This window comes from Amblyomma mixtum, chromosome 4 (assembly GCF_055824585.1).
Source record: "Amblyomma mixtum isolate Tamu chromosome 4, ASM5582458v1, whole genome shotgun sequence".
NCBI lineage: Eukaryota > Metazoa > Arthropoda > Arachnida > Ixodida > Ixodidae > Amblyomma > Amblyomma mixtum.
The window spans coordinates 6,800,383-6,814,103 of NC_143015.1; the positions used below are offsets into that span (position 1 = coordinate 6,800,383).

The 13,721-nt window shown below is 50.3% G+C and overlaps 1 protein-coding gene across 4 annotated transcripts in view; it reads right to left on the reverse strand.

The window, feature by feature from the left end:
• The window catches only part of Hel89B (histone acetyltransferase 1), a 118,814-nt gene that overhangs the window by 48,105 nt on the left and 56,988 nt on the right, over positions 1–13,721 (reverse strand). For 3 of the 4 annotated variants that reach the window (XM_089586123.1, XM_089586121.1, XM_089586119.1), the window contains exons 9-18: positions 13,208–13,348; positions 11,982–12,112; positions 8,786–9,008; positions 8,299–8,403; positions 7,553–7,660; positions 5,876–5,923; positions 4,257–4,438; positions 2,444–2,630; positions 801–970; positions 49–142 (exon numbers count right to left, since the gene is read on the reverse strand). In XM_089586123.1, the coding sequence (XP_089442249.1) occupies positions 49–142; positions 801–970; positions 2,444–2,630; positions 4,257–4,438; positions 5,876–5,923; positions 7,553–7,660; positions 8,299–8,403; positions 8,786–9,008; positions 11,982–12,112; positions 13,208–13,348 (1,389 nt within the window). The remainder of the gene's footprint in view (positions 1–48; positions 143–800; positions 971–2,443; positions 2,631–4,256; positions 4,439–5,875; positions 5,924–7,552; positions 7,661–8,298; positions 8,404–8,785; positions 9,009–11,981; positions 12,113–13,207; positions 13,349–13,721) is intronic. The other variant, XM_089586122.1, reaches the window with a different exon arrangement.

Consider the following 13,721-nt stretch of genomic DNA (forward strand, 5'->3'; position numbering starts at 1 on the left):
TGAGATTCTACTGCGTACGGCTCCCCAAGAGAATGGGCTCCTCCTTACCTCGGCCACCTTTGGCTTGAGCCGCACCTGCTGCACCAGTCCCTGGAACACGGTGGTGACTAGGTCGATCACTTGGTCCACCGTCAGAACAACACTGGAACAGAACAGCCCCCACCGGTCTCACTTCCCAAGCATATGTCACACATCATTTCTCTGTGCTGGCAGACTACCACCGACATATGCCGAGTGCAAAGCGTGAAAGGAACTCTGCAATACATCCAGTTCAGTGATGAAAGAATGACAGCAGCTAGGAACTGCAATTATCTTCCGAACTTTCGGTGCTTCTCCCCACTTCATCTGTTTGCTGTAGAGAAGCTGCAGGTGAAAAACCGCAGCTGTGTTCCATACGTCGCTTGAACCCCCTGCACCTGCCATCTTGTCTGTTAGTGTACCATTTGTTGCTCACGAAATATATCATACAGTGAAGATTTAATGGAATGCACTTCCTGAAAAATGCCCCAACCAGCAGAAAAACAGTGCAACAATGCTCTGGGACACTGCTAGTGCTCATTACTTATGAGCTTACGCACCAAGAAATGATGAGCACCAGGAATGAATCAATCAAGTTCTACCGCAAAAGCTATTTACTTCTCATATCACGTACCTGGCCAGGCACATTTTCACCAAACAGTGGGCAATGTGTCCAGGAGTGGCAGTGGAAAATCCCCCCACCACCACAGAGCCTGCTCTTTGGACACCCATCTGGTTGCCGTTGCAGCGACACATGACCCCGAGTCAGTGGAGTGACTCACGTGGGCTGGAAGTGGGGATCCAGGGGCAGGCCAAAGTGGCGCAGCAGGGCGATGAAGTCCCTGGCGTCCTGCTGCAGCCGGGTGAAGCCGCTGGCCATCTCGTCAAAGTAGAGCGTCTCCCCCAGGCACTCCAGCACCCGGTCCCGCACCGACGCCGGGCACAGGTGGTCCTAAGGGGGGGACGAATGAGGCAAGCGACAGCTGATAAAGACCTGTACCAACGTCTGAATGAGCCCATGAATTGCAGACAACTGAATGAGCAGACAACTCCACACCCGCTAATCAATTTCAATCAGAATGATATGAGTAAGTGAAGACATAAATACGATGCACACGGAATTCCAATGCCACGCTATGGCACAAGAAAATGAGAGGGACCAGGTGGCAGCATGCCCCAAGGACAGGTAACCTTCACTGCTTGCGTGCTTTTTTGTGGCCTAGGTGTGGTGCATGCTACGCCCACATCTGTGTTCGCAGGCTAATATGAGATCCTGAACATGCAGCGCTGACAGACGAGGGACAAAGGAAGGACGAGACACACACAGGTCACAGATCACAAACAGCAGGTCACAAAACAAAGAGATCTGCTATCTTGCAGTGAAACCCTGCCAGTATCAGTAAATTCCACAACATGACTACATATTGGCAAAATATTATTGATTTGTTGTTAAGTGCAGTGTTTTTTTTTTTTCAGGAACATTTGTCATGTTTCATCACTCCCACCAGTGCACTTTTTGATGAAAACGAACACTCTTCGTATTGCCAATGAAGAGTTTTAGCTTTGGTCACCAGATGAGGCCCCAGTGGCTTTGCATTTCCTGGATGAAGCGGTTAACCACGGCCCACTAAAACTTTCGACACGGCATACAACACTGTGCCATAACGGCTTTGGATTTAAAACTAAAATGTGCGCTACTCTACGCTACAACTGTTCAATTCCTTTCTGGCACACTTTTCAGCACGCAACTTTTGCCAACATGCAATCACCATTCCACTCACTGATTACGATTTTTAACATCGGGACACATAAAACAGGCGCATGCAGTGACAAAAAAATTTAGTCTTTTATAGCATTTCTAACACAACTGTTGTGGAAACAAGCACCTTAGATGGAAAGTTTACTTCTGCACTTTGAGCTGAAAAAAAAAACTGGGCGCTGACCGCTGAGTAGTCAGTCCCGTTAAAAAAGGACCGACTACTTGCCCAACAGAACTACCCTATATTGCAGTCAGCGGCATAAAAAAATTCAGGGGCCACTCTGACGATCTAAAGTGTGCGAGGAGAAAGCCTTTCCCCGCAGCTTTGGCCGCACGGCCATTAGTACACACGAGGTGGCTATGGGGAAACTTGGTTTGGCTAGCCATGACTAACTAGTCATGATTGGTTAATGACTAACCAGTCATGACTGGTTAGTCATCCCTAGTTATTACCCGATAAAGACTAACTAGTCATGAGTGGTAATGAGTAGTTCAAATGCCAAATGAGTAGTGACTCGTTCGATTCTCAGCCTGGACATTTTTTTTTAGTGACGCCGAAATGCGGACAAATCTGCCGACACAGTTGCTAATGACAGTATGATGCATTAAAGGCTTCTGCCTTAAAGAAGACTGCAGGATGCCAGAGAGAGAGAGAGGGAGACTGACCGGATGCAGGGTGACCCAGTGGGCCATGACGGCTGCGGTCATCATGCGCTGCAGGGCGCTCTTGGAGGCCAGGTGGAAGAGCACCAGGCGGGCATAGCTCTCCACGGGGCTCTCGACCACCACCGGGGGCACAGCCTCCAGGCCGGGCATGGGCTGGGTCACCAGGCCGGAGAGGAGGCCCAGGAGCCTGGAACACAGCACCCAAAACAGGCATACACCTCAGCACCCCGACCAAGTATACCTCAGCATCTTACGCAACAAGTACTTCAGCACCCGCAGCAAGTAATTCAGCACAAGCAACAAGTAATTCAGCACAAGCAACAAGTACTTCAGCACAAGCAACAAGTACTTCAGCACCCGCAACAAGTACTTCAGCACCCGCAACAAGTACTTCAGCACCCGCAACAAGTACTTCAGCACCCGCAACAAGTACTTCAGCACCCGCAGCAAGTACTTCAGCACCCGCAGCAAGTACTTCAGCACCCGCAGCAAGTACTTCAGCACCCGCAGCAAGTACTTCAGCACCCGCAGCAAGTACTTCAGCACCCGCAACAAGTACTTCAGCACCCGCAACAAGTACTTCAGTACAAGCAACAAGTACTTCAGCACCCGCAACAAGTAATTCAGCACAAGCAACAAGTACTTCAGCACCGCACCCGCAACAAGTACTTCAGCACCCGCAGCAAGCACTTCAGCACCTCCAGCATCTTTCAGGACAGCCCAAGATGAAGATCAATCAAGCCTCCTTTGCTCCACCCCAATGTACACTGGGGTAGGCAACCCAAAAACTTTCCTCTCAGCATTTTCCGGTGTCAACCTGGTTCCACTCTCAGTCCATTCTCAGCTGCATCAGTGGGAACATTTTTACAAGCATGGGCGCACGGTTCACTGCGGCCAATGCTGACAGGAAAAAAAAGGATTTGAAAACCTGTTGAGCTTTCGAACCTTTTCTATCAGTAAACGGGCTCATAATACTTCCAGAATTAATTTTCAGTCTACAACTTTTTGTATACATTGATAAGACTCGGGCACGAATACGTACCACACCTGAAGTACTTTTATGAAGTCATCGGTACAAATGAGCATCCCTCCCACCTTTTTTTTGTTTCTACGAATCCAGCAGTCGAAATGTCAAGAAAGTGATGTCATTCAACTTCCAGAGTACTCAATTTTATGTGTGTGACATGCATAGAGCTTTCCTCTAAAGGGTTAAAAATAGCCTTGTATAAAAAGCCTCATAAATGGCTAAAATGAGCAGAGTCTAAGAGCAATGTTTTGCACGAAGATGTGCACTGCAGGGGGGACTGCCGCTCTCCTCTATTCAAGTTGTTGGCAGTGATGACAACCGCACGAGTAGGACCACAAAGATTGCTCATGTAGACAGAATGAGTTAATTTTGCTTGCAACTCATCCCACAGAGAACAAATTCTATAACTCACTGGAAAGCTGTACAGCTTTCTCAGAAACTTCACAGTTAAAAAAAAATTCGTCCTGGTCCGGGGTTTGAACCCGGGACCACCGCTTCGCCGGAGCAGTCGCTCTAGCAACTGAGCTAACCCGGACGGGATGCTTATGGTAGGGAGAGAGAAAATTGATCAATAATTCGAGAAAACTGAGATAGCTGCTTAACTTTCCTTTGTAGCCGTATGGCTGTGCTTGGGTGGATGTCAATGAATAATTGCTCCCTCATTATAAATCTACTCCACCTTGGGGGATTCCCTAAAAACATCCCCTAAAAACATTTGGCCAGAAAAAATTCTGCGCTTCGTGCACGAATGTGCGCGTGACCGAGCAACAGTGGCGCCTCCCTCACTTGGCAGCTGTGCAGCGGCACCGCAGCACCAGAAGCTCGCGATCAGCGGGGCTCTCGTTGAGGGACTCGGCTCCGGCCAGGTACACCTCACCCCCGAGCAGGGGAGGACCCCCACCAGGAGCAGCGGTGGGACCCTCCTGGGGACCGATCGTACCGGGAGCACGGCGGATCCTCTTGTCAGGCTGGGAGTAAGAGAGAGAGGGAGAGGAGGGCTGGATCAGACACTCGCGGGGCACACTTCTACCTCGCAGGCCAAGGTGCAGTGATGGGGATCGTGGTGCACTGTGCATGCAAGAGAATGCAGTCATGTACGGCTGTGTTTTTGAGCGGTGAAGCAAGAGCTCAAGTCAGCTCTGGCCTCAGAGAGCGACCCAGCACTGACCACCAGAGGCCTGCATCTTTAGAAACCGTCACTGCAATGCCAAGGCTGTCTTCAACAGCACCGAAACCAGAGATGAGGATGGAAAGGCACCACATTTACTCGCGTAATCTGCGCCCTCATGTGATTTGTGCACTCCTAATTTATTAGCTGGACTTTATTAGCACACCATTATTACTTATTATTTATTAGCACATCAGCATGCACGTGTGCAGGTCATGTTTGAGGATGATCAGCGCGGCTGCGTCACCACGTGCATCTGTGAAAGGCAAGTCACTGGTCTAAAAAAAAAGTTGGCAACATGTTTGTAAACTGTTTTCGGCAAGTCAACTGTGTGCAATTTACCAGACTTGCTCGTTCCAGCAGTCACTTTCCCATACGAACGGCTGAGAAGGCACACTTCCCGTAACCTCCGAAGCGTGCGTGACACCAGAATCAGAAACTATCAAAGTGCTGGCTGTTCTATTTCCTGCCGCTCAGCCAGGCTACATTCGAGGGAACCATTTTATCGCCTAGTATCTCCATTTGCCTCTGACTACTAGCTTTGCAATTGTACCGTGCACGTTTATTGCTTTGAGCTGTGCACACGCTGTGATGCCATCATGCAGGAAACTACACAACGTGGGCCTGTGGCAGGCGCAGGGGTATACGTCAACTTATATTTGGAGTCCACTTTTTTTCTTTTTTTGGCCAGTGAGAGGCGAGAGTTGCGGTGTCGACTTATATGCAGCAAAATACTGCACACAGTGAGTGTTTGTGACCGCCGTAGAGTTTCTTAGAAACTGTTCGCAAATATCTCTGCAAAATTTGCACATCCCCTTTTTGAAAAAAAGGGGATGTGCCTTAATTTTAGGTAAAAAAAAAAAGTGAAAATTAAGCGAGTAAACATGGTATGCATGAGTGCTGTGCTGACTGCACATAGTGCTCCCATCCTCATCTCTAGTCCCAGCGCTGTTCACTCCAAGGTGTGAAAACCAAGAAGCCCAAGCTGCTGTTCCAGTGCCTCTCAGCGAGCAGTTACTGCTCGGTTTGAGGGTCCCCAAATTAGGACATCCCCAAGACACAGATGGCCACTGTAGCAACGGTAAATGCAAGGTTCAGACAGCAGGTAGCCACAGTAGTAACGGTAACTGTACAGTTCTGATAACACAAAACGGCCATCATATGAACGGTAAGTGTCCAATTCTGATAAGACAGACAGCCATCGTAGGAATGGTAACTGCACCGTTCCTCCACTCACCTTGAGGTTTGGTGGCAGAACCAGCCACTGCAGAGCCACAACGTCCACCTGCACAAGTTGATGAGCACAGGGTCAGGGCCACACTTCCTTGCTGACGAAGCGACACGAGACGTCTCTACACGGTAGCTTACAGAACAGATGAAGAGCAGGTGAGTGGTGTACAACAGCAAGGGACCGTACGTTACACACTTCTTTTGTGACGCCTAAAGACAAAGTGCAAAGAGCAGTGAATTCAGCTACCCCCAATGCCAGCAGCCTGACCCATTAGCTTTCTTTGCTGAGCCATGATCGTTCTCAATGGCTGTCAACACACTAGTTTTAAAGAGCAACTGACGCCCGTCTCGGTTGAAAATATTTTCTACCCCTATGGTTGCGAGGCATAATCTTCGGAACACACGGCCACAAACATTTCTTGAAAATGCTCATTAATAGCGTAGTTACAGCCATCCCAATCAGGCTACTCTGCTATGCTCCTCTCCACCTGTTCCCTCTCCACAATTTTTTTTCTCTCTCACGCCTCGTCAACTACCCTCTGCAAACGAAAATTCACGCTCCTCCGCCGACACTAGCAGGAGGTGTGGAGTCTACTTCACACGTCTACGCCATGGCCCCGCCTTGGAAAGAATTCTTTGCTTGCTTTTTGCTATCGCAGATATTTCATGGGGAGGGCTCCTGGCTGTGTTTCGTTGCACTTCTTTTTCCTTTGTCCTTCCCTGCCCCAGCTGTTTTTTTTCTTGCTTTCAGACATGGCTCAAGGCATAACCTGTCAGCAATTTGCACCGAACAAGCAGACGCTGCGATGCATAGGCTATGCCCACCCTTCACCCGTCAGTCAGAACGATAGACCAGTGGATTGTAGTTTGCAAAAGTTGGGTGGATGATGTCATCCGCAAGGCTTAGATGCCAGCGTAGTGGACAAGGAGTTCGGCTCCTCGAAAAAGAAGAGCAAATGGGCTTTGACTTGAATTTTTACTGCTTTTCGGGACTTCCACGGCTCTAGCATTTTGCAGAAGTTATCTCTGATGGCTCATCTATGCAGTGGGCTTGTTTGTCTAAAATGTCCAGACACTTGGTCAGTGGCCCTTCAGACACGGACTAGCATGCTAGCTTTAGGCAACGACTAGCGTGCATGCTAGCAGTCAATTCTACAAAAAAAAAAGCTCAATTCAACTGAATAAGTGCGACTTGCTACAGACAGTGAACACTGTTTGGAAAATGCCAAGACGTTGGGCCGCTACTTCAGACTAACCGGGAATTTCATGATTCCGGACTGCTGACAAGGTTTGGGTACTTTGAGCAGCAACAGTCACAAACTACTCAAAACTTTGAATGCCCCTAGTTCAGAGTTTCTTGATTATGGGTTTAACGTCCCAAAGCGACTCCGGATATGAGGGATGCCGTAGTGAAGGGCTCCGGAATAATTTCGACCACCTGGGGTCCTTTCATGTGCACTGACATCGCACAGCACAGGGGCCTCTAGATTTCCGCCTCCATCGAAATTCAGCCGCCACGGCCGGGATCGAAGCCTCATCTTCTGGGTCAAGTTCAGAGTTTCAAACGAATTTCAATTTTAGTTTTACGAGTCACTTCAGAAGCCCCTAAAAATCTGACCATGAACAACACTGTTCAGAGAGTCCAGACTGCACATTAATTAGTCAGACGGACCCCCTCACTCACCTGCAGGTGTGCGGGGTGCATGAGCAGGCAGAGCCAGGAGCTCATGTGGGGGCAGGCGGCCGTCAGCAGGGGACCCAGGGGGGCACCCCGCACCACTTTCTCCCACACCTGGAACATCCACACGGAGAGGAACTGCAACGCTCATCACCCATTCTCAGTCACAAAGAGAATGGCAGTGTTTATTCAGTGGACTGTCGGGTGCTATGGTTAAACCATGATTAAACAAAGTCGGCAAAATCTCGTTTACTCCGTGACACTGCAATTCCAGAACACCGAAATTCGCCTCACAGCATGCCAAGGATCAGCAAAAAAGTGCAGCGGTCCTCTCGAGGGAGAAATCATTTTTTGCAGTCGAAGTGGTCTATTCCGCACTCTAATTGTGTGGCGTGCGTTGTTCACGTGCCCATTGGGATTGCATCGGGCCTCGCTCATGGTGCGCACATCTATTGCACCAAGCACCTCACGGCTGACGGGGGCAACACACCTGCCTCAAGTTTTGCTTTTGCAGTTACTGTCACCCTGTTGCGAGCACCTGAGCGCACACAACACATTCCCTCGTCACCGGCACTGTGGCCTCATGGGGAGGATGCACCGAAACCATCAAAGGAAGGCCGTTGGCAGCGGTAGCCATCCTAGCCGTGGACCAGGTCGGCTCCCCAACTCTTCCCCCATGCTGGTGATTGGAAGCGGCAGTGGTAGCGCACTAAAAACAGGAAGCTCTGTGGGACACTGCCCCGAAAGCGCACCTGGTAGATGAGGTTGAGGACTTCCGTTGACGTCTCCAGCAGGCAGCGCTGGTACAGAAGGCGCAGCATGCAGGGCAGCAGCGGAGGAATCCACTCCTTCAGGGGCTGCACACAGGGGTGGCGGCACATATGCCGATAACCGGTCAAGGGAAACAACCTCACCAGACAACCCCCCCAAACGTCCCCGTGGGAACTTGCTTCTGACATCACACAATGTGCACATTCAGCAGCACCCCACCACACACCTGGAAGAAAAGGCTGTCACTTCAGTCCAGATTAGTACTTCAACAAAATTAACATCCCCTGTTTTAGAAAACCTTGACCAAAGTAGTCATGACTGGTGACTAGTAGTGACTAGTTACGACTTTCACTTCAGATGTAGCGGACGGATGGAGTCATGGCTGCGAGTGTGAGCGCTTAAAGGCTTTCGCCTTAAACGCAAGTCAGAGACTACGTACATACGACGGACTGCGGTGGCACCCCGTACCTGTGGTGCCCCTCCGTCGGAGGTGAGGATGAGGAGTGAGCGCAGCACGGAGAGGCGCACGGCGACCGAGTTGTGCCCCAGGAAGGGCCACAGACGGGGCACCCACTGGGCCAGGGGGGCATCATCCGTGCCGTTTCCGTTGCCCTCAGGGAGAGGCACCACTGCCCCATCATCCTCCACGGTGCCTGCCATCCGCTCTTCCCCGTCTGGCACTGCACCACCGCTGGACACAAGACAAGGCACAAATCAGGGAACACGTGCACTACTGCCAGGCTCTGCATTGGGCGAGAGTGCACTACTACAGCAGGTTCCCTTTTTAGTTGATTGCTTCAAGTAATATTTCTTCAAGAAGCACTAAATGCACTGCGCACAGCAACACATCACCCTGCAGCTTATAGACCATGATTCCAACCGAAGTTGTGCAAGGACATAAATGTAGGTATACAGTACGTGCTGCAATTACACTTGTTCAGAGTTCTGTTCTTCTTTTTCTTTTGCAGCAGAGCTTGGAGTTCTTCCTCTTCTCCATTTCTTTTTTTTTTTTTTTCAGTTGGTAGTGAATGGGCTCTATGGGTGAAAAGGAGGCATGGCCTTCGTTGACATCATCATAAAAAATTCTCCTGGCGCATTTGGTAGAATATTTCGGCAGTATGTTGCAAAGTCCCTAAAGCACCAAATAATCATCACTTACAAACCAAGCACACTATGCAAAATACAATGCGACCAGTAAAACGAAACATGTGCGAGCATGCACTGATGTCCCAGGCCTCAGAGATGAAATCTCGCAATTGGCACTCAAATTCGAACATTCCACGTGGTTGCCTAACTCACCACTACTGCTTTAAAAAAAAGAAAAAGAACAGAAAGAAGACACCCCAAGAATCGACAAAAGTGCTCAGTGTAGCCTTTCGCCCTTGAGGAGCTCGCAACGAAATGAACACCATTATTGGCGACTGGCCAAGTTTCATTTTTCTCGTTGCCTCCTTGCATCAGAAAAGAAACAAACAAAACTGAAACCAAAGAAATGGTGCTACAAAAGCAAACTCGATGGCGCAGCTTGTGCAGGAGTGTCGTCTTGAGTTTTTGGCACCAGGTTCGAAATGTCAGTCACATGTGACCAATGGCCTTATGGCGCAGCGGCAGTAAAACAAATTAAAGACAACGCATTGGGACGTCAGCCACCCGCCATATTGTTGGAGCTGAGCGAGCTGTGAACAGACATCGCTGTTATGCCGGGTGGCCTAACCTCAGTGCTGCAGCCACTTGAAGTCTCTGTCAACAAACCATTTAAGGACAACGTATGGCGGCTGTACGCTGAGTAGATGGCAAACCACGACCTGACACCGACTGGCAAGACACAAAGGCCAACCATCGACATGCTTTGCCGATGGATTTTGGAAGCGTGGAATTTCCCCCGAGGTGATCATCCGTAGCCTCAAGAAAACTGGAATCTCAAACTTCTTGGACGGCACAGAAGACGACACGTTGTGGGACAATGACGACGACAAAGAAGTTGCGAGCGACGCGAGCGAAAGCCTCGACTCGGAGAGCGAGGCCGAGTGATAATGCGAGACCGAGCCAAGGAGTGTGTGAAATAAACTTTTTTATTCACATTGCATCCGTGGTTTTTCTATAGAGGTAAGGCTGTGATTGCATTTTTGATTGATGTTGTGATATGAAATGTAATCGCCCGAAAAATTTCGAAAAAAATTTTTTCCCGCATAATGAACCCCCCCCTCCCAACTTGAGGTCAATTTTTCGGGGAAAAAAGTGGGTTCATTACGCGAGTATATAAGGTATCGCCTGATGCAACGACAACATGTGCCACTCCCTCGAGTGAACAACGCCCAAACGGCAAGGCAATACCGTATTTACTCGCATAATAGGCGCACTTTTTTTCCAGAAAATCCGGCTCAAAGTTCGGGGTCCGCCTATTATGCGGGGTAAAATTTCCGTAAATTTTTCGACTCGCAAAATTGAACACACCGCATAAACGCACTCGTATACCGGCCGCACCCCGTTTTCCCGAAGAAAATATTAAAAAAAAAAAGATCCATGTAAGGGCCGCACCGAAACTTTCCACGACCCACGCGGGAATAGCCTTCGAAATGCACGCGCCGAGGCCTCCGCGATCAGCTTTGGCGGCGCGCAACAGGCGCTTGATGATGATGATGATGTCCTCAGGCTGAACGGCACATACCCACGGGGGGGGGATTGGCCAGGGTGCATAGCGGATACAAACGCACTCATGTACAGGGAATGGAGTATATTTAAAATTTTGGGACGCAGAGCTATAATTTGTACAAAACAAAAAAATACGGAGAAGGAAAAGTTGTGAAATTACATTCTAGCGCCCACGCAGGGCGCCCGAGGCCAAGCTCATCATCATCATCAATGTTTTCCTCCGCCGCGAGCTTTCGCTATCTATATCGTCATCAGCATCACCAGCTCCAGTTTTTTTGTTGCTATCAGTGCCGAGATCTGCAGTAGCGCGTTAGTTTGTGGCCGCAGCTATCTGCTCCGGCGGCGGCGCGCGCCGTTAAAGCGCGCTTCGATCACGGAGGCTACGGTTAGTTCATCGTGGTTTGTGGCTCTGCCGCCGAGCGTTGCTATTTTAGCTCGACGGGCAAGCACCTTAATAGCTACACGGCTGGGAGTTTGCTTTCGAACACGGCAAGCGTGCGGCAGGTCGAAAATTCGACGTGGCCGAGAAGTGCGGCAGTTGTGACTGCGGCGTGCCCCAATTTTCGTACGCGACTCCAGGCGCCGAGGTTTTTGTGGGCCTAAGTCAGGAACGTTTCCGGCTGGAGATGAAGCTATCGAAACAGACGTTTAAAGTGAGCATCCCTGAAAACTGTGTGCGGCTGCTCTACGCGATGTCGTTGTACGTGCTGTGGGTCCGCAGCAGCTGCGACGGCAGCAGCACTAGTGAGGACTAGTGTCAGTTCAGCAAAAACTTTGTTAAAATAAAGACTGGGGGGCGGCGAGGCGTCGGCTTGCAATCGTGTAAATAAAGTATTGATCACAGTGCCAAGTTCGGGGTGCGCCTATTATACGCGGAAATAAAAAAATCTAACTTTTCGCGACGAAACCAGGGGTGCGCCTATTATGCGAGTGCGCCTATTATGCGAGTAAATACGGTAACAACCCTGGGCAATGCCTGGACAGAGTGCAACACACCGTCTGTCCAACCCACCTTTGAGAGTGGGACACCTGGGTGAAGTGGGACAGCAGAGCGGCCAGCAGCATGAGGATGCTGCTCGTCGACGAGGTGAGGTCGTCCAGCTCCAGCAGGGCATCCCACAGCGTCCACACCACCCTGGGAACCTGGCAGGGAGGGGGGGGGGGGAATAACGCACCACAGAGGCCCAATGACCCGTCACTGGCACGACAACAAACAAATGCAATCATCATTCCGACTGATGCCGCAGGATCTCCACTAGGACTGAAATCAATTATCCTGCTGCCGCCGCTCTCCACTTTCCTCCTCTGCACTCAGCGGATGCTCCACTCAATCAATCAATCATTCTTTATTTCTCCCAGAAAGAACTGGAATGGTCTCCTGGGCTAAGAGCTGGGTAAGCAGCTTGACAGGGCCCAGGAGACTGTTACATGGCAGAACTGTGAAGTTCAGAAAAAGTAACGTGCATATATAGCAATGTACACCGTACGCAAAAAATAAAAACTAGTTGCGGCAACATAATACAGTATGTGATGCATCATACTCGTCAAAATGAACTAGGAATAGTACCAGTACCCCACCCCCCCAAAACTTTCTCTGAGGCTTCACACCGCTCACAATGACGTCGACGGCTTTTTGGTTTGGTTTGGTTTTATGGGGTTTAACGTCCCAAAGCGACTAAGGCTATGAGAGACGCCGTAGTGGAGGGCTCCGGAATTTTCGACCACCTGGGGTTCTTTAACGTGCACTGACATCGCACAGTACACGGGCCTCTAGAATTTCTCCTCCAAAGAAATTCTAGCCGCCGCGGCCGGGATCGAACCCGCGTCTTTTAGGTCAGCAGCCGAGCACCATAACCGCTGAGCCACCGCGGCGGCCGACGGCTTTTTGGAAGCAGTCACTACTGCTCCTGCCGCAAAATTAGTGACCTGTCACTCACAGCTCTCTGGAATGCTGGTGAGGTGAGCCCGCTTTTTGGTTTGCAGACAGCACCCTCTTACAATGGGCATTTAAGCTCATGCCCTCCCCATCAACCCTTTTTTTTTTTTTCCACAGAAATGGGAAAACCTCGAGGCCAGCTGTTTGAGACAATTCCCGCTCGGCTACCTCCTTCCGAAGAAGGCAGTGCTGCAGGGAACTAAAGTGGCTGTCTGGGCGTGTTGGTCAGTGATCATGGTTAAAAGAATGCAGTGAGAAAAGGCAAGGACAAATGAAGAAGTGGACAGGGAGGGAGCACTGACCTGGTGGGGCAGCGTCCTGACCAGCTCCTCGGTGACGGGAACCAGGGCAGAGGCTGCCACGGCGCTCACATCGTCATTCTGGTCCTGCAAGCCCTGGAAGACGGGCTCAAACACGGCCGGGATCAGCACCGACGTCAGGTCCTGCACAAGGGGGGGGGAGGGGGAAGGGGGGGGGGGGGGGGGGGAGCGGCACTCCACCTCAGGCTCACGACTCCTGTCATTCAGCACCAATACTAGACGCGTTCTCTGATTTCAGGCATACATGGTATGTCCCTGAAACCTGCTTTGTGGCACCTGGCCGCCAGGTGTGTATACTTGGCATGCCTTCCCCTGGGTGAAGGCCTTCAAGGTAAAAGCCTTTATGAGCTTACTGGACCCGTAGCACGAATGACGATTAATGAAGCACTACATTAAAATCTGGCAAAACGTGCCCGGCAGTCGTCAAATACGTCAGAGCAAAAGAGAAACTATGTGAGTGGCGTCGGCTCTTCCGTCAGCTAGCGACACTCCCCGG